This window comes from Camelus ferus, chromosome 8, assembly GCF_009834535.1.
Source record: "Camelus ferus isolate YT-003-E chromosome 8, BCGSAC_Cfer_1.0, whole genome shotgun sequence".
In the NCBI taxonomy this organism is placed as follows: domain Eukaryota; kingdom Metazoa; phylum Chordata; class Mammalia; order Artiodactyla; family Camelidae; genus Camelus; species Camelus ferus.
The window spans coordinates 30,728,188-30,752,929 of NC_045703.1; the positions used below are offsets into that span (position 1 = coordinate 30,728,188).

The window sequence follows — 24,742 nt, forward strand, 5'->3', positions numbered from 1 at the left end:
AAGATGGAGCCAGTTTTATATGAATGGTCTGTAGAAGAATTTTTCTCTTTTTGTAAAATCTTAATAAAATTAGACTATGGAAATTGTACTTTCCTTTTTTAAATTGGAAATTATAAGCATAACGATTGGTAATTTATTGTATGTGATAGGAGTAGCAATATGGGCAATAGGGATTTTTATCATTTTAGAATTTTTTACCCCCAGAAATATCACATGCTGCTTTGCAGATGGTAGCTGACTATAGCAATTAGAGCATCTAGGAAACTTAAGTCGTTTTATTAGCTTTAATTTTATGGATGTTCTTCTTTTTGTAACAAATTTCATGACTGAATGTAACTTCCAACTTTCAGAACTCTAGATTTTTTCCCCCTTATTTTTGCCCATCATTATAGCAAGAACTAATATGGGCTGCATTCTCTTGTACTGTATTATAATTTAGGATAAATAGTAATAAAAGCTTTATATATAAATTTGACATTTTAAGATTGAATAATTTTAAACCTAGAAATGGAAGTTGTCAATAGAAAGGAAGATTATAATACTTTATTTTCTTCTAAATCAGAAAACATTATAAGACAGATCTAACATTTAAATTCAGATTTTTGTGCATAGTATAATGCTGATTTCAGAGAAGATAGCATTCTGATTAAGGAAAGATCAATCATTTATATTTATGGCTTGGGAAATGTAACATAGGAAAGATGGTTTCTAAAGGTAGTAACCTAAGATGTTCTGATGTCGAAATATTTCATCATGACAGTAGACCTTCCAGAATTCAAATAAAAATACCCTAATTCCACTGTTTCCAAAGTGGAAGTTCATTTTATTCTTTATTTAAAACTGAAAAGAGTTGATTTTCCCAATACCTTTTGTAATAGTATTAAATCAGTTATTTACTCTAAGCAGGTAAAATATGTCATTTTGACTTTTTCCTTCATTTCTAACATGAGGAGAATACCTCTCTAACTTTCCAGAATTTTTGTACAGATCAAATTAGTTAACATTTGGAAAACCATTCTAGAAACTCAGAGCATTGTAAACAGATAACAGTAGTACTATTTTGTGTAAGCCTTTCACAGTGTGACTTTTTCAGAGTGGGGAAATTTTATTTACATTTATAATGTCTTTTCCTAGGGGCTTTTTCAAGCACTTTATTTTTTTTTTCTTTTTGTGCCATGATTTTTTTTAATTGAGGTATAGTTGAATTACAGTGTGTCAGCAATTTACTTTAATTTCCTATCTTTTATTTATTTTCCTATCTTCTGCCCCCAGTGAGATTCTGATTAATCTTTTCTTCATTTGTGCTTTCTATATGCCAGGTACGATAGTAAGTATTGAGGATTCTAAGTCTCCACCTTTGAGAGATACCAAAGAAAGTCATCAGAAATCCCCCATATCATGGATTAGACAAAACTATGATGAGTCTCAGTTATCTCAAGCAACGCTGTCAAATAAGAACTTCCTGCAGTGATGGAAATGTAATAGCCAATAATTGTATGTGGCTATTGAGTTCTTGAAATGTGGCTAATATGACCAAATAACTGAGTGTTTTATTTTAATTAATTTAAGTTTAAATAGCTACACATAGACTCGGGTGAGCTGGTTCCTCTGCTGGCCTAGTGGCTGACAGTGTTAATCCGCCATAGTCCAGTTGTACTGAACCACGTGAGATGAATGTGTTCTCAAATAGGTTAATCAGCCCCTGAAGATTTAGAGTTGAAAATATATTGTGCAATAATTCAGCTCATTCTAGCTTTATAGGCTGAGAATTTGTGTTTTTTTTTTTTTCTTGCAACATTGCAGTTTGGACCAGAAAATCCCTTTAGGACACAGCAAATGGCTGCCCCTAGAAATATGCTTTCTGGATATGCTGAACCAGCTCATATCAATGATTTTATGTTTGAACAGCAAAGAAGAACTTTTGCCACATATGGTAAGGTGATAATGAGAGTTTCAAGTTAGACCTTATTAGAAGTGATGTGTGTAATGTTTGTGTGTGTGTGTGTCAATCTATCTTATTTTCTGGCTTTTTGAATTTGTTAATCTGTATTCCTTAAAAGGTGAGTGTATTTTCTTATACACATGTATAAATAGTTATACAAATGGGAAGGTAAATAATATTTTTAACTGTCATTCTAAATCCGCTCTCATTTCTGAGTACTGAAAATGTTCTGTGGTCTTAAAAACAATGTTCTCTGTTGTACTTTTTAATGAACACTTATTATTGAATGCCTGTATGTACAGATTGCTGTTGAACTTGGTAAATAACAGGAAAGTGTTGAGATTACATTTTTAATCTTAAACACTAGTTGAATTTATTTCTCATATCTTATCTCTAAAAAGTTTTCTGTTCATCACTGAGGGACATCAGGAAATAGAACAGCTACAAATTCATTGTGTAAAATAATTACATCCTATCAGTGGTGGGATTTGAGAAAGTTAACATACATTTAAGGCTGGGAATCCCCTCTAAAAGAAGATGGTCTTTATAATAATGTCCTTGTTGATGGGTCCACAGATCATACATCCTGATCATTTATATCAGAATTGTCCATATTTGATGGCACCTTTTTTTTCTCTTCCTATAATCCACATCTATAGGTTGACAGACACATTGATCACTGTCTACTTTGAAGAGTTTTTTGGTAGAATTGGGTGAGCAAAGACTGAGAATGTTTTTAGACTGTTGTAGTTATGATCTTCTTTATGAATTAATTACTTACGCTGTTTCTTTCCCAAAAGAATAGCTGAAAAAGAAAACTTTGAATTTTCTTACAACATTTAATAATTACATTTTTAGACATCAGCAACATTGCCTCTCTTATTTTCCTTTAGTTTTCTTTGCAGTTAGAATTCTAATACCTCCTCCTTTTATTTCTTACAGAATTTTTCTTAAGTTCTAAATAAATTTTTCTGTCCTATCTGCCATTAATTTCCATTATTATAAGATAGAATCAAAAAAAGGTTAAGAAAGCAGTGTCATATGAAATGTTATGTATTCAGTGATGCTTTTTGGTTTTTGTTTTTGTTTTGTGTTTTTTAGGGGGGTATTTAGGTTTGTTTATTGTTTGTTTATTTATTTATTTGAGGTACTGAGTATTGAACCTAGGACTTCGTGCATGCTAAGCATGCACTCTACCACTGAGCTATGCCCTCCTCCCTTCAGTGATACTTTTTAATAACAGTTATTTTCAGTAAAAAACAATGTATAAACAAATTTTTAAACATTTAGGGAAGAGAAGAAAGTTTACCGATAATCCCACTATACTAATCTATTCTTAGCATTATGAACTAAGCCTTTTTTATTATACATATATGTATTACAGAACTATAATTCTTCTAAGCTGAAAATTTTGCAACTTACTTTTTTAGTCAATATTCTATCATATAAGCATGTTTACTTTATAATCTCAAAGTTTATCATTTTTAAGAGCTGTAATATCCATTTATGGTTTATATCACAATTTATATGATTATTCTAATAGTGGAAACTTCTTTTTTCTAGTTTCTAGTGAGTAATGCAGACTGATTCACTGTGAATTAATTTAGAGGTTTAGTACAAATAGTCTTATTTATCCACAATATATACTTGGAAACTGGCTGTAAAAAAGATTGTCATATATGAGATCATATTTCACCATAGCAGGGTTATAATTAACTTAACAGTGTGCCAAAAGTCATAGCAAAGACTGTATACCTCTAAAATCACCTAGAAGAGTTCAGTGATACTTCCAATCCAATAAAATGGTTATCAGTGTACTGTACCTGTTACTTGTATAAGGTATCCCATGTAAATCTAAAGTATATATGTGGTACATAAAAATCAACTCTTTTGCATCATGAATTTATTGTATTCTAGCCTATAATGAAACGGACTTTTAAAGACTTTGCTTGTTTTTTTAGACTTTAAAAGGGAGTATTTTTTGCTTCTTCGATTAAGAGGGGCAAATACTTTTACGTGGTATTTCATGATTGTTCATGTGGGTTGTAGGCTATAGACTGATAAATAATCCAGCTCTCTCATGAATATGTTGGATTATTATTAAAACTGATTTTATCAAACATTTATCATTCCAGTACCCCCAGTTGAAGAAAAACTGATTTGAGTTAATATAGACTTCCTTTCCTGCAGTTCCCATAGACCATTGAAGACCAATGTAGCTACATACTCTAGTTGTAGGAGTGTATTCACATGCTAGTGGATATCCTTCTCTTATCAAAGAAATATAAATCATGATTTATGAGGTAGAAATATACTGTTTTTAAACTGAGAGTGAAGACTGTCTTTACTGAGAATGGCATTTTCAAAATAATAGCTAGATTTTATGTAATTCTTCTATTTATTTTTTAACTTATTTAATAGTTTATATAATATGATAAACTAAGCCATGTATTATCTGTTACCAAAAAGAAAACAATTTCTAAACTTCTGAATGTATGATGTATGTATGTTTTTCAGCTCTTAGAAAATTTAAGACTAAAATTTGATATTTTGGCCTAAGAGGCTATTAGTAATATAATGTCAGTATGCTCGACTCGTCTATTTTACTAAAGTCATTCACAATCCAGCCTGAGATCTGGGTTCATTATTCTAAATAGAAACAAAGCTCAGGAAAGAAGGATTGGTCCTAAGTTAAAGAAACATTTTCAATATCTGGGAAGGAAAATTTTAAATGAGTAAATGTGTATAGAATTAAAATGAATTGAAAGTGGTAAAAATGGAATCAATAATTTGTACTTTTTCCTTTCAGGTTATGCATTGGACCCTTCATTAGATAATCATCAAGTATCTGCTAAGTATATTGGTTCTGTAGAAGAAGCTGAAAAAAATCAAGGTAATTTATTAGAAATAATTAATATCAAATATATATATACTGTACTTACTGTCTTACAGATTGACTTTAGACAGTAGGAAAAAACTAGTATTTATCTCTTGATTTTTTTTTTTTTAAGTTCAAACAATAGAATGATATAGTTTAGAGGAGTGTGTAGAACTATCAGTTTAGGGCTTGCTTTTGCCACTTACTATGTGTGCAGTCTTGTAGGGGAGATAGTTACACCTCTATGGTGGGGAGGCTGTTGAGTTCTTGGCACAGTGTCAACCCTCCAGAAATCATTCAAGAAATTAAAATTAATATATAGCTAATTTTAGCAGTTTATTTCTCAACACTAATGTCAAGCTCCATTTTAACAGCAGAAAAAAATCTCATTTTGCATGTCTGTAGAAACTGTCTTTGAAGGGCTGCTTTGAAGGCTGAGTTTAAATTTGTATTTTAAAATATACGGTAGCACTCATATTCATTTTGTACTTAACATAAGATAAGGCATCATACTTTAAATGCTAACTTGCCACAAAGCTCATCAGCCCATTGAATCTTACCCACAAAATGCTCATTAGAAAAAAAATGCTGTTTGTAGGCGGGTACTTAGTAGCTGTAGAGCCTATGTGATCAAGCTGCCTTTGGTTTATGACCTAGTTTCTTGTTAAAGTAGAATTATAGCAAGGTTTTGTTATAACACAGCATAAAAGAAACTGATTTGAATTAATATAGGTAAGCTTTTTTCTTTGTTAGAAAGACCTTTATAATCCACATCTGAGCTAGATTCTCAGTTAACAGTTAAATTATGACTATGACTTCCATAAATCTTTATTTTTCCAATTTAATGTCTACACACAACAGACCACCTCCTACTGATCAAATGAGAATCCCAACCAGAAGTCTCCTCTTTTCTGTTTTCTTCTTACTAGTAAGATTTATGATAATAGAGTTCAAGTTTAGATTGAGATCTCTTGGAAGAAATACCAACCTTGTGAAACCTTGTTTAATTTATATTGTTGCATTATAAGTGAAACAAAGAAAAGTTATAACTACTTAATATAATTTACTCTAATTCAGCTTTTAAATGAGAAATACCAACTTATTCTTGCTTCAGAGGTAACTTTTATCATTATTTAGCAATATTAAATTGCTGTGTTTCTTTCAAGAAATGGTAAAATCTACTGATAAAGGTCAGTGTTTAATTAAAAAGATTGTGTACCATTGCAGGATTACAGAGCTGGGTCTTTTTTCACAGAATATGCTAAATATTGCAGTGGAGGAAAGCTGCTTTGCCCAGAAGGTTGAATCTCTTTGTATAGCATGAGTTGATATATCTGGATTCATATAGGTTTTATTTTGTATTTTTAAATAAATCTTTGGTCATTTGAACAAACATCTTTCTTTAACTATATAAAGTAAAATTATATATATTTGTAAGATATATATATATTGCTATTTCTTTAGAAAATATGCATATTTGTGATCACCATTTTTTTGTTTTTAATGTAGGTTTAACTGTATTTGAAACTGGTCAGAAGAAAATAGAAAAGAGGAAAAAATTCAAAGAAAATGATGCATCTAATATTGATGGTTTCTTGGGACCGTGGGCAAAATATGTGGATGAAAAAGATGTAGCCAAACCTTCAGAAGTAAGCTTTGATGTTTTTCATTGGCAATTCAAGTGTATGCCATGTCTCCTCGAAGGATATATATATTAATAAACTTGAAGTTTCCTTAGAGAACTGATTGACTGCTCAGAATTTCTCTGCCTTGGTTGACTGAGAAAATACAGTAAGACCCCTTTGTTTTTCTTTGGACTATTTTTTGGTTTATATTTTTTCTGATTTATTCCTTCTATATTTTTAAATTAAAATACAGTATTGAACAATTTTTAATAGAAATCACCTTTGTAATGCTATTAAGGTGCCATGGTAGCTGCTCTTCTGACACCAGACATTTAGATAGTAATTACAGAATTAATCTCTGTGATTTTAGAATTGATGGTGGGTTTTATTTATTTATTAATTTATTTAAAATTTTTAATGAAGTAATAGATCTATTTTTTTTAAATAATACTATGAAGCTTATAAAGTAAAACTATAAAACCCTACCTTGCCCTTCTCTACTTCCTAATCATACTATCTCTATGAGCCAGTCACTGTTCTAGGTCTTAGGGATGCAGCAGTGGACAAGATCAAGAAAATCCTATCCTAGCTTCTCACATCTGTATATCTCAGTAATACACATATGCTGCTATTTATTTTGACTTCTTTGTTATTGTAAAGATTTACTACTTCTCCTGCTCCTCCCGTAAAAGTTGAGTCACAGATCTACAGTCATTGTGGATATCTTTATGATTATGTAAAAGCTGTTTACTGAAGAACAGCATCGTGTTAAATTTACTGTCCTTTCTGGCACTAGATTTTCTGATTGTCCCATCCTTTCACTTGCATAATTAGCATAATACATTGTTACTTTCTAGGTGTTCCAGAAGGGTAGGTTTTGTACCAACTGAGTTTAAAAGTTTTAACTAGTAGCTACTGTTATGTTTCATGCCATTTTGTAATCTGCCGAAGAGTTGAGATTGTTGTCCTAGGAGACATACCTGCAGCTATTGCTTCACCAAAAAGGGCACGTCATTATAAAGAATTTATGACCAGCATTGACCATGATGGGGTTCTAGATCATCCATTTTAAAGTTCACTCTTTAATTTCCTTAGGAAGAACAAAAAGAGTTGGATGAAATCACAGCAAAGAGGCAGAAAAAAGGCAAACAGGAAGAAGAGAAACCTGGGGAGGAAAAGACGATCTTACATGGTATATATTTTTTTATGCCCCTTCATTTTTATGATAAAACTTTCAGATATTTACTCTGTTCTCTGTTCATATAATATCAACTGCCTTTACTAATCAGCTGCCAGAATTCATTACAGTAAGAATTATATTGGACAATTTGAATCACAAAGAAATTACAGCAAATTCTTCTATGTTCTAATAAGAGATAGCCACAGATGATTTTTTGAAGTGCTAATGAATTTTTTTTAAATGGTAGATAAAGGAGAAACCTAAATTGTCCACAATCTGTTCTTTCCTAAAATAAAGTTGACTCTTTTTGGTATATAAATAGTGCCCCCAGTCATTTTAACCTTTGTTTTTAACCCAAGCCAAATATTCTCCAAGTATCATCACAGTTCATAACTGTTACTAAATTATACTTTAAAAAACAAACTTTGTTTTTCATGTAAATAGATTGGAGATTAAGACTCATATTGGAGGGAAAGTATAGCTCAGTGGTTAGAGTACACGCTTAGCATGCAGGAGGTCCTGTTTTAATCCCCAGTACCTCTATTAAAATAACTAAATAAATAAACCTAATTACTTCCTCCCCAAAAAATAAAAAAATAATAAAAAATAAAAAGACACATTTTGATTAGTGGAAAGAAATGCATATTCACCAAAATAAATTATAAATATTCCAGAATCTACTTGGCTCATTAATAATTAGTTATATTGGGGAAATTAAGTGGTGATTATCAAAGAATAAAGAATAATTCAGTTTTGATAGTGTTGATTATTCTAATGTTATATCACTTATAAAGTATATAGGTTTTGTGAGGTCATTATTTTGTTTCTTAAGCTCCAACTTTATTTCTAAGGAGTCTGTTTGAGTACTTATTCTGCAGCATGCTGCTAGATGCTTTATGTATATTATGTCATTTAATTCTGACATGTGACTTTATTGTAAAATCTGTGTTGAAAGTAGGAAAGGGAATGGAAAAGGAACCTGGAAGGGCATAAATGAGGAAAGCAGGCAAAAGGATAGTTGATATTGTTTTGTTTTGTTTTAACTTCCTTATCCTGTTTTGCTTCTAATTCTTTGCCAGTGAGTCACAAGACCCAAGTATTATCTTTTCTTCCATTGCTGTAATTATTACTATAGTGGAGTCTTTTGTATATACCACTGAAATGTATAACTGGGTAAAGGAAGTAAGGTCTTACTTAAAGATCTGATAGTCTCTGGATATTTAGGAATTCCAAAATACTCATCTAATTGTAAATAGTAGCAGTGATTTCAGGCAGCTAAATTTTAGCTGACTCTTGGTCTCAACATCATTAGCGTATTAGTACCTAAGCCTAATATGGGATGATATCCCTATGAGTAAAATGCTTGTTATTTGAAGAATATAGAGTTCATGACCATGGCTTGTATTTGTTCACAGATTTCTTTTGCTTTCTTGTTTCAGTTAAAGAAATGTATGACTACCAAGGCAGGTCCTATCTTCACATACCTCAGGATGTTGGTGTTAATCTGCGGTCAACTGTGCCACCTGAGAAGTGTTACCTTCCCAAAAAACAAATACATGTGTGGTCTGGACACACAAAGGTAAGCAAATTGGTTGTTTCTGTTTGTTGTATTGTATAATAGTGAAGCCAGCATAAATTTTCAGCTATTGATGTGGGACATCCAGTATTTTCTGGTAAAGCTGTAGGGAAGTCAAGATAGAGCAGGGAATTCAAATTGAAGATAAACCGGAATCAGATTGTGGAGGTACCCACACAAACCAGTCACAAATGACTACTCAGTCTTCAAGGTCATCTGGATCGGTGACATAAGCTTTCATGATTCAGTGTTCTATCCCCAGATGGCAGCCACAGCCCTTCCCTCCAGGTTCCTGCTATAATCTGCTTCCTCCTGGGCACCAAGTCAATAAGTGATGGGCTGGTACTGGCACCAAAGCCTCAATAACTTTGCCTTAGCTCTTGGGGTTATCACACTTCAAAGAAGATCAGATGCTCCCTGGTTTATAAACTGTGGTAACACTTAAACTAACGCTGAGATAAGACACTTGAAAACTTTGATGTTGATATTCTTTGTCATCTGCACTGTTCCAGCTGATCATTTCTAGCTCTTAGCAAAGAGCAAAGGGACTGAGTAAAAGAGGGAAGAGGAGTGAGGGCATTAGCAACATGATTGACTAAGAATTCCCCTGGGTGAGGAAGTCAATAATAAAGGTTAAAAAAAATCTTGAAGAGCTTAGTGTCAATAAGGGCTTCTCTTACAATACTAATGAAGGTTATTCTGGGGCATGATTTTTAGAATGAAGAAAAGTAGTAAATTAGGTGACGTGTGTTTCCCTTCTGTTTAACTTTATCTGATATTTTGAATGCTTCTGATTGATAATTGTAATATCTTTTTACAGGGTGTCAGTGCAGTCAGATTATTCCCTCTCTCTGGCCATTTGTTGCTGTCTTGTTCCATGGACTGTAAAATTAAGGTGAGTTTTCAGTAACAGAGTAGAAGTGCTACAAAGCTAGTGCTTTGGTTAAATCTATTTGGTTAATTATAAATAAATCTGAGTTTGTTAGGCAATTAGAGGATAATTATCTTCTCTTAGGCCCTGTCAATGCAGCAATTTAGGAACTGCTTCCAAACATGTTGATTCAGATATGCTCTGTGGTCCAACTGGCTAGGCTCTTTGTAAGCTTAGACAGCTGATTAGAACATAATCACTTTGGCTTTAGACACAAATATTTCATCACTAATAATGCATTTTTATAGAGGTTTTGGATAATGTAACTGAGTTCATTTGTTTCTCAGTACCTTAAAAGTAGAGAGGACATATGATTAAAGTCCCATTTTTAGAGAGTAAATAATGCGATTCACCCTTCTACAGCCAGTAGGAGAAATGCCCCAAGCCTCTCCTCCCACTTGTGGTCTTGAGAAGCTCCACCTTTAACCGACGCTTAGCTATAGAGTGTGTGGTAGAAGAAACTCAGTTGCCAATACATGTCAAGTTGAATATGGAAAAGCCTTTTAAAAACTTAAATCTGTATCTTTTTGGTGTCTTGTTTCCGGATCATTATAGTGATCAATAAATATCAACCCTATAGTGCTCTTGAGACTTGGAAAGTTTACTGATGAAAATTTTATTCTTTGTAAATAATTCATGGATAGTTAAAAAAAAAAAAAGGCAACTTTTTTTGATGAGAGCAACCATTTAGGCATTTGCCTGTACGTAGTGACTTATATGACAGACCAACAGTTTGGAATAAAAACCCTTATTTCCTTTAACCTCTACTTCGTACAAACTATAAGTTCTATTTAGAAGCAATTAAAAAAGCATAAAATTCAAATTAGTCCATGTCTGTAAACATTTACCTATTATTTGCAACAGAATGTGGATAAAAAGTTATTAAGGGGATCATTTCATTATGATGTAAACGATTGTTGTAGAGGCAGGTGCAAGGTGTTCTGGTTTCATAGAAGAAGCTTACCCCAATAGGAAGGTGACTAAGCTAGGGTAATAGGAGCATAGGGAGTAGAATATGTCTGAGAGGAGTGAACAGAATGAATCTCATGGTATGTGCTGAAAACTACAGGTTTTGTGATAGCTGGAGTATAGAATCCAAGAGGCACAGAATGACTGCAGTCATAAGGGAGGGACCAGATCCTGCAGGTCCTTTTCTGGTATCCTGTGGGAACTGAAACTTTATCCTGTGGGCTTTGGGTGGCCAGGCAGTGCTTTCTATTTTAGAGCACTAGCAACACTGTTAAGGCTTGGATTTGAGGCAGGCAAGAATAAAGATAGTTTCGAAGCTATTGTATGTATTCACTTTAGATGTGATAAGAATTATGAGCCTGTTACATTTTAGTCTGGGTCATCATTTTCATAATAGCTTTTATAATACTGAATACTTCAGAAAAGTTTAAAAAAAAAACCTATCAGTACCAAAATGTTATAAACATGGCAGTTTTAATAACATTAAAGAATTTTAAATGTAGTTCATAGTATTATGTAAGTAGAAACTTTTCATCATAGAAAATATATTGAATACAGAAAAGAAGAAAATGAAAACCACCTGTATAAGCTCCATCTAAATTCTCTTGATTTCAAAGTTTAGTTTTAAAGTGTATGTGTGTGTATGTGTATGTGTGTGTGTGTGTGTAGTCCAAATAGTGCAACACAGACTAGCAGCACCAAGCAGTATGTTTAATGACATGTAATGCCTTTGTTTAAATCCTCTGTACACACAGTTATGCACACACATGGCTGGCATATGACTTTTGTTATTGATTGAAAGTTGTCATTTTATCGAAGTCTTGTATTAAATTTAATATTTGTGTAATTTTTTTTCTCCAGCTGTGGGAGGTTTATGGAGACAGGCGCTGTCTGCGAACATTTATTGGTAATACTTCTTTTCTCTCTGGCTATAAATCTGTTTGAAAAGACTTTTTAAACTAAGATAAATCATTGACAGTAATTTTACTACCCTGATATGAAGGAAAGTTTTCATAGACTTGAGCTGAGTCTTGAAGGAGGGGTAAATCTCCCCACATAGACAAAGAGAATTAGGAAGAGAGAGCAGCAGAAGCTAAAGCAGAAGTGGTATGAGAAAACACGTTGCTTTGGGGGAACCTCTTGTACTTCAGAATCGTTAAACATGTGGAATATGGTGAAAGATGAAAGTGGAGAAAAGCAGCGGAGGGGGCAGAGTGTGGAAGACCTTCAGACTATCCTGGGGGCCTTGGGAAGCCAACCACCGAACAGCTCTTTAAGGAAAGCAGCATGATCAGCTTTGAAGTTCACAAAGATCACCATGGCAATACAGAAGATGCTTTGGTGAGACAGGCTTGGAGGCAAGAAAATGAATTACAAGGTTATTTCCTTGGTGTGGATTAGAGCTGATGAAAGCGTGAATTAAAGCAGCAGAGATGGAGAGGAAAGAACCATCAAGAGTTAAAACCAGTTGGACTTAGTAACTGGAAATGAGTGGTAACAGTGAGGCAGGAACCTAGAGTGACTCCCAGGTGGCTGGATGAATGGTGGTACAGTTCACCATAAGAGGATGGTGAGGTTTCAGACTCATTGAATTTGAGCTGCCTTTGGGATATTGAGATGAAAATGTCCAGTAGCAACTAGATAGCCAGATGTTGAGCTCTGAAGAGAGGTTGGGAATTGGCAACAAAAGCAGATAAAAGGATAAGACTGAGAGAACTCCTTGAGGGAAAGAAGGCCAAAAAGAGGGCAGCTTTGTGGTAGACTAGCCCTGTTAGTAGATAACAGTTTATTCTTTGTTAGATTTTGTGTGAAGGCTGGTTACATTCCAAATTAAACTAAATCACATTGAAGACCCTTTGTGTGAATTGTAGTGACTCTGTTTTTAGATTTCAGTGGGAGTTCGTTCTGCAGTGCTTTGTTATGATTTTAGGGCCTCACCGCACAAATAAATACTGCCCAAGATGCTGGGGCAGCCTAAAGGACGACTTGTGGGAAGGCTCTCAACAGCATCTAGAGAACGAAATGTCTCCTGCTATGTAGGGGATTTGGTCCCTATCTGTCTCTGCTGCCCTAACAGACAGTTTTTCAGTGGAAAACTGAAAATTTCCTGCTTAGAAAGATGATAGCAGCTCTGACTGGGACTCCTGCTGTAGGAAAGAATGCCTAACTGCCATAGTACATTCTGCGTGACTAGAGTTCATCACTGGTGATGGTACAGGGCTTCTGTGTGCGGCTGACAGTTTGTGTCATGCACATTTTGCACAACTGTACTTGGCAGTCTTGGTCACGGTGAGATGGTTTTTTAAAAAGGGAAATTTGTGCTTTCATTTAGCCACATTTTATTCGTTCCTGAACTTTCAGAAGAGTTGATTGGTCTGGCAAGATTGATTTCCAAGCAAAGCATCTTAAAATTAATTTATTGTCAAAAGCCATTTTGACTAAACAGTAGTTAGTATTTGTTTTCAAAAAGATTTAGTCTCAGATTCTGAGTCCATTTCTATGAAATTTGGTAATGTGGTCACAAATATACAATTATTGAACAAAGGCTACAATTTTCATGAACTTCAGGTTTAGGTCACATTCTTTTCACCTCCAGCTTGGCAAGTAATCTGAGAAGGAACCTTCAAAATGTCTCCTTTGTTGGCAATAATTGGCCTATTATGTTTCCTTAAATTCTTGGCTGTTCAGTCATCAGCTGGATGTATTACATATTAAGAGAGTGCCATGACAGACTTTAAAAAAAAAAAAGTTAGATCTTTTCTCTTGGTTCTTTCCTAACTGTTAGACATCAGAATCACCTGAGGAGATTTTCAAAGATGGGGAAGAAAACCACCTACATTCCCAAGCCCACATATTCTGAGTCAGTAAATCAGGAGGTGGGGTTCCAGTGATTTTGACTCAGTGTGCCTTGAAAAATACTCTTTAATGCTATTTCTCTTATGTTGCTTATATTTTAAAAGAAGATACTTCACCTCACCTCCATTTCTATTGTCTCTGCCTTTAGGTCACAGTAAAGCTGTTAGGGACATCTGCTTTAATACTGCAGGGACACAGTTCCTCAGCGCAGCTTATGACAGGTATCTTAAGCTCTGGGACACTGAGACAGGTAAGAGCTCACTTACACTAACACATATTTATCTTATAAATTACCATTTTTAAATGAAACAATGTGATTGATCTGTGACAAAATGTTACCTCCTCTAACTGCTGATTCTCGTATCATTGACTATTAGCTAATACCACAAAATGTAGAGTTGAAACTCAGCTATATAAGTAGCTTTTTCACTATGAAACTATAAAAGTTTGTTTCCATCAAATACAATTGATAAAGCAAAAGTATTGATAGAAAAGGAAATTTGAAAATTTCCAAAGACTGTTTAATTGATCTTTTTGTTCCCCTACATCACCTAGCACACTGCATTGCACATAATAGAAGCATAATAAATGTCTAATGAACAGAATTCAATTTAATTGTCCCAGTTGGTTAAAATGTAGCTCTGAACTTCCATGGGCAGATGGTTTTATATATTCACATATTAATGTCAGTACATTGTGGCTAGTATAATTTTACATAATTAGAGAACCATCTTTCATCTTACCAATTTTCAAGAGTCAAGATAATAGCTAATATTTATTGAACACTTTACCAGGCATTGTACTAAGCACTTACATGTAGTATCTCATTCAACCTTTAAAATACCACTGTGAGAAAAATACTATTATTTATTATTAAAAATTATACATAAATTGTAGATGAGGAAATCAAGACATAACAAGGTATCTTTTCCAGGGTCACACAGCTGGTAATGTCTGAATTAGGTTCAAACCAGTCTCTCTCTAATGCCAAAACCCATACTCTTAACCTCTTTGGCAGTGGTCCTCAACTCTAGCTGCATACTGTAATCACCTGGAGAGCTTTGTCTATTCTGCAATTGATGATACAGATTTATTTTTGAAAATATTTTTAATCATCAAAAATCTTTGAAAAGGAACAGTGTAGTTTACTGTAAAGAACAAATAGGCTGCCCTTCAAAATACATTAAGTAGATGATCTCTAGATCTTAACTTAACCTCAGGATTGTCTTTAAGTGGTCAGATTCATTTTACCTACTTTAACTTGGGTCTTTGGTTTCAGGACAGTGTATATCAAGGTTTACAAACAGAAAAGTACCCTATTGTGTGAAATTTAATCCTGATGAAGATAAGCAAAATCTCTTTGTGGCTGGGATGTCTGATAAAAAGATTGTGCAAGTAAGTCTTTTGACAATATTTTTATTAAGATTCCTGAGCTTTATGTTGTGTCAGAGAATGGAATAAGGAATATTAACTTGTTTAATGTTTGTTACTTTTAGGGACTGCTAATACTCTATTCTTAGCAAAAAACTAAATTTATAAAAACATGATGTTGGAGATCTTTTTTCCTTCTTCACTTTCCATAATTATGATCTTTGTTTTCATAAACGTGTTCCACTGCTATCTCTGACCCTTTCTCTTATTTGATATACAGTGGGACATTCGAAGTGGAGAAATTGTGCAGGAGTATGATCGGCATTTGGGAGCTGTCAACACCATTGTTTTTGTCGATGAGAATAGGAGATTTGTGAGCACATCTGATGACAAAAGCCTAAGAGTTTGGGAATGGTGAGTTTTTATCATCGCAAATCTGATTTATATCAAGCAAACAATTTAAATTTTGTAGCCAAAGACAAAGCCTGATAATATGCAACCATCTTTGCAATCTGAATATTTTTACAACTATGATCTCTGGCCAATCAAACTGTTTTAACTATTCAAGTATCCAGAATACGAAAATAAAAATTTAAACATGCTACTTTTTATAGTCCTTGGATAATCTATCTAAAGGATATGTATTTTGAGTCACTTTTCTTGCAATAGTGAAAAGTTTGTGTAGTGCTGTCTTACATGCTTTATTAGGTATCTTATCTTTGCAAAATAACTGACAAAAAGCAGGGGTCACAAATGTATATACTGTATTGCTTATGCTAGGAACTGAGCCTAAGATCCTGGCCTTAGAACCAACCCAATAAAATATTTTAAGATCTCTTAATTTTTTTAATGTCTGCATTTTGATTATTCAATACTGAACTGCCCCATGTCCTCACCCTTATGTCCTACTGTTCATAGCCCATTATGGTAGGAAACAAATGTTTTACTTGTACAGTATAATCAGAATATATTGGTTAATTTTGCTTTCCTAGAGAATGACACTTTTCTAAAGTGAAGAAATACTAAAGTTAATTTCACTGAATATCATTGATCATACTTTATAATTGATTTTCCAAAGCAATGCATAATAATCTTTTTGTTAGAATGAATATTTGTTTTCATAGTCAGTTATAAAGCACAGCTCAACTATGGTTATAGCCTAGCAGTGGCTAGAAAGTGTCTTCCCACCCCCAGAAGTTGTTCTCCTTTAGGAAGTAAGAAGCCTTGAACTACAGGCAATAGTTTCCTCCTGAAACTGAGTCTGTCTGGGGGTGAGCAGATCCCTAACCATTGTCAGGACAGTTTGGGTTACTGAAGATTTGATGTGATTTAACTGCAGTTTCTCCCATACTCACTGCCAGTACACCCCTCCAAATTACCCCCAATTAATGGAGAGTTGACTATATTTTAAATGTAGTCTTAACATCATTCTTAAGGTCCTTGTTTGAGACTATATTATAACTAAGATCTCTCCTACTTGAGAAATGATGTTATATGCAGAGAACCTGATGTGGACATCAAGTTTTATATAAGCCAATTTAGACCACTTGCACAACAAACTAGATAGTTTAGCATAACTATAGCTGTTTTGTTTTGTTTGTCTTTAACAGTTTGATTATGCTTAAACTTTCAGATGTTTCTACCTTCATATGATATTTCAGCTCCATTTTAAAATGTGTCGCCGTATAAAAGAAATGGGTAAATAAATGATGCACCAATTATAGGGCTTTTAGAACGTGTGTGTTTTCTAAATTACAGCATTGGTCAGCAAAATATTTTGATTAAAGAGTTTGATGTTAGCATTTTTTTTTTCTTCTCAGAGCTTAAGAAATATTCCTAAGAGTCATAATATAATTTCATTATGAATGATGACATCCTATAGATTTCAGTTTACTTCTCACTTGCTACTGGAGCTTTCCTAACCAGTCCTGACATGAGATTAGATGCTTCTTCTCTGTCATCTCTGCAGCCCTTTGCTTCCCACAGCCTTTTAGTGCTAATTTTTTCCTCTTCCCTGACAAGTTCCTAACCATGTGTCAGTCATCCTCTCTTATTTGTCCCCAGCATCAGCACAGGGTATGGCATGTAGTATGCACTGAATGTCTAAGGAAATCATTATTGCCATAATTATTAATGAAGTTACATTATTGAGCTCTTTCTATGTGCCAGGCACACTAAGCATTTTACATGAACTGTTTCATTTAATGGGCAAGTAATCTTATAAGATAGGTGCGTCTGCTATCCCTATTTTATAGATAAGGGAACTGAGATTGGTTAAGTAACTGGCCCAAGGTTCCACAAGACATGAAAGATCCAGAATTCAAACTTAGATCAGACTGATTCCAAAGTTTTTTTTTCCTTTTTTCTTTTTTTTTTCCAGCTTTATTGAGGTATAAATGGCAAATAAAATTGTAATGTTTTTAAAGTGTACAACATAATGATTTGATATACATTATGCATTAATTAGCCCTTTCACACTGAGTTAATTAACATATCCGTCACCTCACATATTTACTTTTTTGTTTGATGAGAACACTTAGGTTCTAGTCTCTTAGGAAATTTCAGTTATACAATACAGTGTTATCAACTATAGTCACCATGGTATACAGTTGAACCTCAGGCCTTACTCATCTTCTAACTAAAAGTTTGTACCCTTTTACTAGCTTTGCTTAATTCTCTACCCACCCCAACACCCACCCACCCCATTCTACTCTATTTTTATGAGTCTGACTTTTTTTTTTAAAGACCACACACGTAAGTGATACCATGCAGTATTTTTCTCTCTTATTTATTTCACTTAGCATAACACCCTCCAGGTTTATCCAAAGGAAACTTGGGTTTCCTTAAACAATACAATACAAACTAAGACCATTATAAACAGTTTTAGAGGAGAAGAGAAGATTGTAGTTAGATGTTGAGCATCCTGTGGTATTCTAATTGCCTAAATTCATGAGGTATCATAGTCATGTTTTCTCCCAAAGGCATTTATTTTCGTTAAAATATTTTTAAAAGAAACTTTTACAGAGGTTGAGACTACTGTTTATCTTTAAAATTTCATAGACTTTTGTTAGGTTTTTTTTTTTTTTTTTTGGATGATTTCATTTCCAGACTGAAGATTAATTGTAACATAAGTTACTGGCTTATTATACTGATTTGCAATTATTTAATTATTATTTATTAAATATAACTGCGCCTGACAGACATTTTTACTAGCAGTTATGAAGTTCGTAGGGAATTCGGATTCTTTTCTTGTTCTAGAGCTCAGGGTACCACAAGTCTTTGAAATAAGTGATCTATTTGAATGTTTCTGCTTACTTTTAGTAAAACATTGGTTGATATGAACGATGGTAAATTTATTTTTTAATGATCTTATGTTTTAATTCATGTTATAAAATTATCAGCCACTAATAATATGAGGAAAGAAAAACAATAGAACCTTTTTAAAAAGATTGAGGGCTCTTCTCAATACATATGAGTCATTCTGAATGTCAACGTTCACTGGTACCTTAGAGGTATAAGGGGTTGGAGATTTGATAAATGATACTGCTCCCCAGGTTATACCTGAAAATGTTTTCCTCTAACGAGACTCCGATAGAGGTTTTTTCCAGTCATTTGCTTCTTCTGGGTAGATAGATGGATAGAGAAAATTCTTACTTAAAGGCAAATTATTATTGTTGTTACTATTGTTATTTTCAAATTAATCAGTCTTTGAACTTGAACCATAGTTTGAAATTGAAATTGCTGCTTTATATTTTGTATTATCAAATTACATTTCCAAAACATTACTCTATAAAAAAATATTTCTGATGTCACATGAAAAGCAGCAAGACAAAAATCCTTCAGAATTACTAAAAAAATTTTTATCGTGGAGAATATTAAGAACAAAAAGAACTTAACTTTGGATGGATCTAGATTTAGGTGACCGGTTTTAGATTTTTGTTTTATCCTTTGTATCACTCACATGAGAATTTTTAAAATGCTTTTTCTCCTACATCATACACATTTGGAATACTTTACATGTAAAATGAAAATAGAAGATGTCCAGGTACCAAGTACTTAATCTAATTTCTGGATGGGCTTGACCTGCTCCCAGATCCCTGTATGGCTTTGCCTCCCATCCATTTGCATTGCTGAAGGCTCTTTAGCACTCTCACCTGCTTGCAGAGTAACAAGTTAAGGTTGACTGGCAGGTAAAATAAAAATACTTCCTGTAGGCTTGCCTCAGACATCTTGCTTCTGCCTACCACGGTATATTTTTACATGAGTTCATTATTAAAGAACTCTTAGTAACAGATTTTTTTTTTAACACAAAGGCCAAAGTTTAAATCAAATAGAGACAGAAAACTAAATCACTGACACTTATAATTATCCTGGAAAGTCATTTGGAAAGTAAAAGATTTATAGTAGGCAATAGAATGTCATTTTGTGATTTTGCTTCCTTTAGGACGTTTCATGAAAGCTTTATTAAATATCTAATTTCAAGAGTATCTCTTTTGTTTCAGAGACTATTATTCTAACAGTACTTTAAAAAACTACTCTGATAAGCTGTTTTTAATTTTTAGGGATATACCTGTGGATTTCAAGTATATAGCTGAACCCAGTATGCACTCAATGCCTGCAGTGACTCTGTCTCCAAATGGTGAGTTAGTAGATAGAATGTGTTTTTAAATGAGCTTCTAAGATACAGTGTGATTTCTAGATTGAAAAGAACCTTGGCCATTCCCGCCTAGGGGAGGTCTGTCACAGTGCCATACTTGTATAAGGAAATCTTTTCAGTATTAGAAATAATCACTCATTTATTTTTATGTGCGTCATGTCATCCATTCTTTTTTTTTTTTTTAATTAAAAATAAAAGAACCAATGATTTGTAACCAGCATTGACCAAGCATCTAAGGGTTTCGATTAGAGAATCGGGTTTTTTTGTTTGTTATTTTAATAATTATCCTTCCAACAGAATCATGTTCAAAAACCCATTTAGTGATTTATTAGAAGCTATTTTTCTTCTAGGGATAGGAAATTTTGGTCTGGTTCCCTATAATGAGAACACCTTAGCAAATTCACTATAAAAGATTTTCTCAGGCAAAAATAAAAAAGATGTATCTATTTAATACTGTTTTCTATTCAATGATCCCATTGCCTTTTTTAAGTACAAGTACCACAGACAGACTGATACAATTCTAGCTCTACCATCAGGGTATTAAAGTAGAGGATGTGATGTGTGGGCAGCCTTGTCATCAAAGCCACTATTGACTCACATAGCTACTGTGAGTGTAGAGCAAGGAAGAAGAGCAAGAGTTTGTTCTTCCATTCAGGGTACTTGTCACAAACAAATCAGTGATCATTTGTCAAATGCCCTATGATTTTTATGAGAAGAACAGCCTAGTTGAGTCCTTTTCTGATAATCACCATATTGTATACAGTTATATTTATCACTGTGCATCTGCATTTCATGTGCGTTTTTTTAAACATCCATTACAAATACTGTGCCATCTTGAACAAGGCCATTTACCCACTCAGACTGTGGGCACTGTTAGGATTAGTCCCTTAGTTAATCATATCTACAAATATATAGGATGCAAAGTTACTGCAGTTTAGGCTCTAGGGGCTTTGGGAGTCCTGGCAGATGAAAATAATGTGGCCCACAACAGTTATTAGAATTCTTTTAATCATATCTTTTTTGTACAGTTCTATTTAATAATCTTAGGTTTTCCCATGTAGAGTTTGTTTTTCCTCTTTCCATAATTAACATAAATAGATTTCTTTCCATGGTTCTGTTGTCTATCCTCACTACAAATTAATTTCATTCATAAAGCTAATTGAGTTCTATTAACACTAAACTCAGAGTTATGTATATCCTTATTTAAACAAAAAAGAAATTTATAGCAAAAGTGGCCAAAGATACAAGATTGTATGAGCAACATTCATTACTTTATATGTAAATACCTCTCACCAGCAATAAAATTGTAACATTTTCTAGGTGGTATGGTAAATTCATTTTCCCATTATTAAAAGGTTTTGGGAACAAAAGAATACTAATGACTGAACATATTTAAAATAATGTCTTTTTAAATTTTTCAGTCTTGCTCTAAATGTCTCATTTATTGAATTTGCAGGGAAATGGCTGGCATGCCAGTCGATGGACAACCAAATCTTAATTTTTGGAGCACAGAACAGATTTAGATTAAATAAGAAAAAAATTTTTAAGGGCCATATGGTAGCTGGCTATGCTTGTCAGGTAGACTTTTCACCAGACATGAGGTAAGTTTAAGTCTTGTCATATATATTGATATTCAAATATGATAATATAAGCTATTGCTATACAAATAATAGCACTGTACAAATCACTTTCACATTTGTAGTTGTATGAGAACTGTGGAGGTTATCAAAATGCCAGATAAAAGGCAAGAACAAGTTATGACAACTGCATTCGGCTTTTTTAATTTCTTCAGTATGTTTCCTTCTATTGTTTAGTTCTGTGCCCTTTACCTTCATAATGAATCCCTGTCTGTAAGGCAATATCTCACTTTCTCTCTGCTTTTCTAAACAAGGTTAGGAGGACTATAATCACTATATTGCTGTGGTTGAATGAACACCAGAAGGATTAATCCTATATCATGGGGCTGAAGTTAACAACTTCACTACAGCTTTTCTGTGCTGAAACCTCAAATCCAGCTTCTGAATGTTTCTAGGTCACACTAAATTTGTAAAGCCTAGAGTTGAGAGAAGCCGCATTCATCTCCTCCCTCCCCCATCATTAGCTAAAATAAATGAGTATCAGTAATTTCAGAAATCACTGTAAACTTGTATGTTTAGCCTGGAAATTGAGACTTAGACTCCTACCTCTGAGTCAGTCTTAGACATATTTAAAAGCTGTTGGAGCCAAAAAATAATTTGGAAAGTGGTAGAGCTACTATGGTTGTATGGGTCTACATGTGTTTGCTGGCTCTGTGTGAAATTGGTTAGCCTGCCTATTTCTGACTGTCTAGAGAGGGATTGTGATACTGCATTCACTGTGGCCCCTGGGTCTCCCAATTTTCCAAGTTAAAAATAATTTTTATTCTTAGATTGGTCACTCAATGGGGAGGTTTTTTGATAGAAATTTAAATTATAGACTGTTTTATACTCCACCTTGTTATTCTGGGTATTATATATTCACACACACACACACATATATATATATTAAGGTGAAAAAGATAGACTCTTTCTCTGTTCCTCATCCACTTTACTGGTTTTAGATGTTTGAATAATTTGAATTTATTTTTCTTCCCATGGCAGCTATGTGATTTCAGGAGATGGAAATGGAAAATTAAACGTTTGGGACTGGAAGACCACAAAACTCTACAGTAGATTTAAAGCTCATGATAAAGTGTGTATAGGCGCAGTGTGGCATCCTCATGAAACATCTAAAGTCATAACTTGTGGTTGGGATGGTCTCATTAAATTGTGGGATTAATGAGATTAATCCTTAAACTACCCAGGATCATTTTTGATCCAGTGTCATATTTAACTATATTTAACTATTAAATGTGTTGGATGGCAACTTGATTTACAGATTATGATCTTCTTACATGGCCTTATAAAGCTGACCCATTGTTTAAAAAAAAAGCTATGTAAATTTGACTCATATAATTTCATTGGAAATTTCATTTTGTTCTTTGTAAGTGTTATTTATACAGAGAATGACCATTGACTTTCTTATTTGACAAGCAGTTGTTGTTGGCAGGCAGTTTGGGTTTACCCCTATGACATACTGAAAGGATCCCTTTGGAGCTGAGAAAGAATCCCTAGTGGCTTACCTCTTCCACAAAAAGGGAAGGAAGAGGGATGATATAATTTAATGTGAATCTGAAAGATGGATAAAATCACCCACAATGTTCCCATTATTTTCAATGGGTCAAGTTCTAATCTTTCAGATTCAGGAGTTCTAGTGTTTTATGACCTATGTTGTGTTTGTTTAGTTGTAAGCCAACAATCTTCTCTGACTACAGCATTCCTCTCATTATTAAACAATGTAAAATAAAAATCAGTCCAGAGTTCCTTCCTTGATTTTCTTCTTAATCAGTATAGAAAGGACTATCCATAATTAGAGAATTACATTATTTTTGAAGATGGAACTCAAGAGAATGAATCAAGACTTTGAATTGTATTTGTATTTACTGTCCACTAAGGACGTGGCTACACTTTGAGAAATCAGGGTCTCATAGGTCATTGCTTCACAGGTGTTACTACTGAAATACTCCTCATAGGAGAATGGATATGAGGGCATAGTTCAGAGTGTCATCTTGTAATTTCTTTGAAGTTGTAGGTTTATCTTTAAGATTATTATGATTTTGCTTGTGAACATATTCAACAGAACTTTTTAAGATTAAAAAAAAATTTTAACTTCTTTCTAAATCCTTGGGTAAAATTGACACTCCAGGAAAGATAGCTAGGGTTCCCAGTTTGAGAAGCAAGGACTGTGATTGGTTAAAAAAATTTTTTTTTTAACTTCAGATTGTGAATTTAGCTTCTTGAATATAATAGCTAATAGCACTTTAGTTTGACAAGCCATCTCTCCTGTTTTATTACAAATCTATATTAGATGTTTGAATGTGTTGTGAAATATTTCAGTACCATGCTATAAAAGATTTGTTCGTAGTTTCTCAAAGTGCTAACTTGGAGACCAAAATCATGTTGAGTGCTGATATCCTAGGGACATGAGTTCTTTGCTATCAAGAGCAGTTCATGCTCCTTGCTCTTAGAACTCCCATTTTTAAACGTTAAAATGAAAAAATACCTGGTGTAGATGACCAGGTTTTATAGCCATATAAAAATAAATTTCAAAGAAGGAAATAGAAAAAGAATAAATGTGGTAGAGATATTTTTGGACACATGGGCACTCAAAGAAATATGAATACACTGCCTAGCCACTGCCATTTCTATATCTGCCAGGAAGGGTGGCTGTCATTTCCCGAAGAGGAAAGAATTCAGACAAGAGCTTTTCTTTAGTCCCAACCACTGGTTTTAACAAATGTGAATTACTGAAATATGATGGGACAAAAATAATCATACATTTAAACTATCTTGTTCGACACCAGTATTGTGTATGTTACAAATCATAATTTCTAAATCTGGGTTTATTTTATTGTGTTTTAAACTGTTTCTAAACTAAGGAACTGTATATAAAAGTTGTCTCTTTTTTAAAAGATCATATTTTTAAATAAAGCATTTTTTGTAGAAAGTGTTATCAAAATTTTTGTTCTTAGTCTCCTTTTAAGTCTTAACTCTGTTGAGACACCAAATTAAACCATTTGCAGATTTTGAATGGGTCATTTTGATTTTTATGGGGAGAAATGATGCTTTAGAGGTGAGTATGGTTTATTAATATGGTATATTAATGGCTTTATTCTAAATAAATAATAAAAATTCAGGGCA

The 24,742-nt window shown here is 33.5% G+C and overlaps 2 protein-coding genes across 3 annotated transcripts in view; one reads left to right on the forward strand and one right to left on the reverse strand.

Moving 5' to 3' along the window:
- The window catches only part of CDC40 (cell division cycle 40), a 44,382-nt gene extending 19,822 nt beyond the window's left edge, over window positions 1-24,560 (forward strand). Inside the window, exons 3-15 of the mRNA XM_006187409.3 lie at window positions 1,804-1,933; window positions 4,752-4,835; window positions 6,330-6,469; window positions 7,541-7,637; window positions 9,065-9,204; window positions 10,022-10,096; window positions 11,963-12,008; window positions 14,106-14,207; window positions 15,237-15,352; window positions 15,609-15,742; window positions 19,891-19,967; window positions 21,442-21,586; window positions 22,604-24,560. Of these exons, the coding sequence (XP_006187471.1) occupies window positions 1,804-1,933; window positions 4,752-4,835; window positions 6,330-6,469; window positions 7,541-7,637; window positions 9,065-9,204; window positions 10,022-10,096; window positions 11,963-12,008; window positions 14,106-14,207; window positions 15,237-15,352; window positions 15,609-15,742; window positions 19,891-19,967; window positions 21,442-21,586; window positions 22,604-22,781 (1,464 nt within the window). The 3' untranslated portion in view covers window positions 22,782-24,560. The remainder of the gene's footprint in view (window positions 1-1,803; window positions 1,934-4,751; window positions 4,836-6,329; window positions 6,470-7,540; window positions 7,638-9,064; window positions 9,205-10,021; window positions 10,097-11,962; window positions 12,009-14,105; window positions 14,208-15,236; window positions 15,353-15,608; window positions 15,743-19,890; window positions 19,968-21,441; window positions 21,587-22,603) is intronic.
- WASF1 (WASP family member 1) overlaps window positions 1-24,742 on the reverse strand; it is a 123,249-nt gene that overhangs the window by 88,937 nt on the left and 9,570 nt on the right. The window lies entirely within an intron of this gene.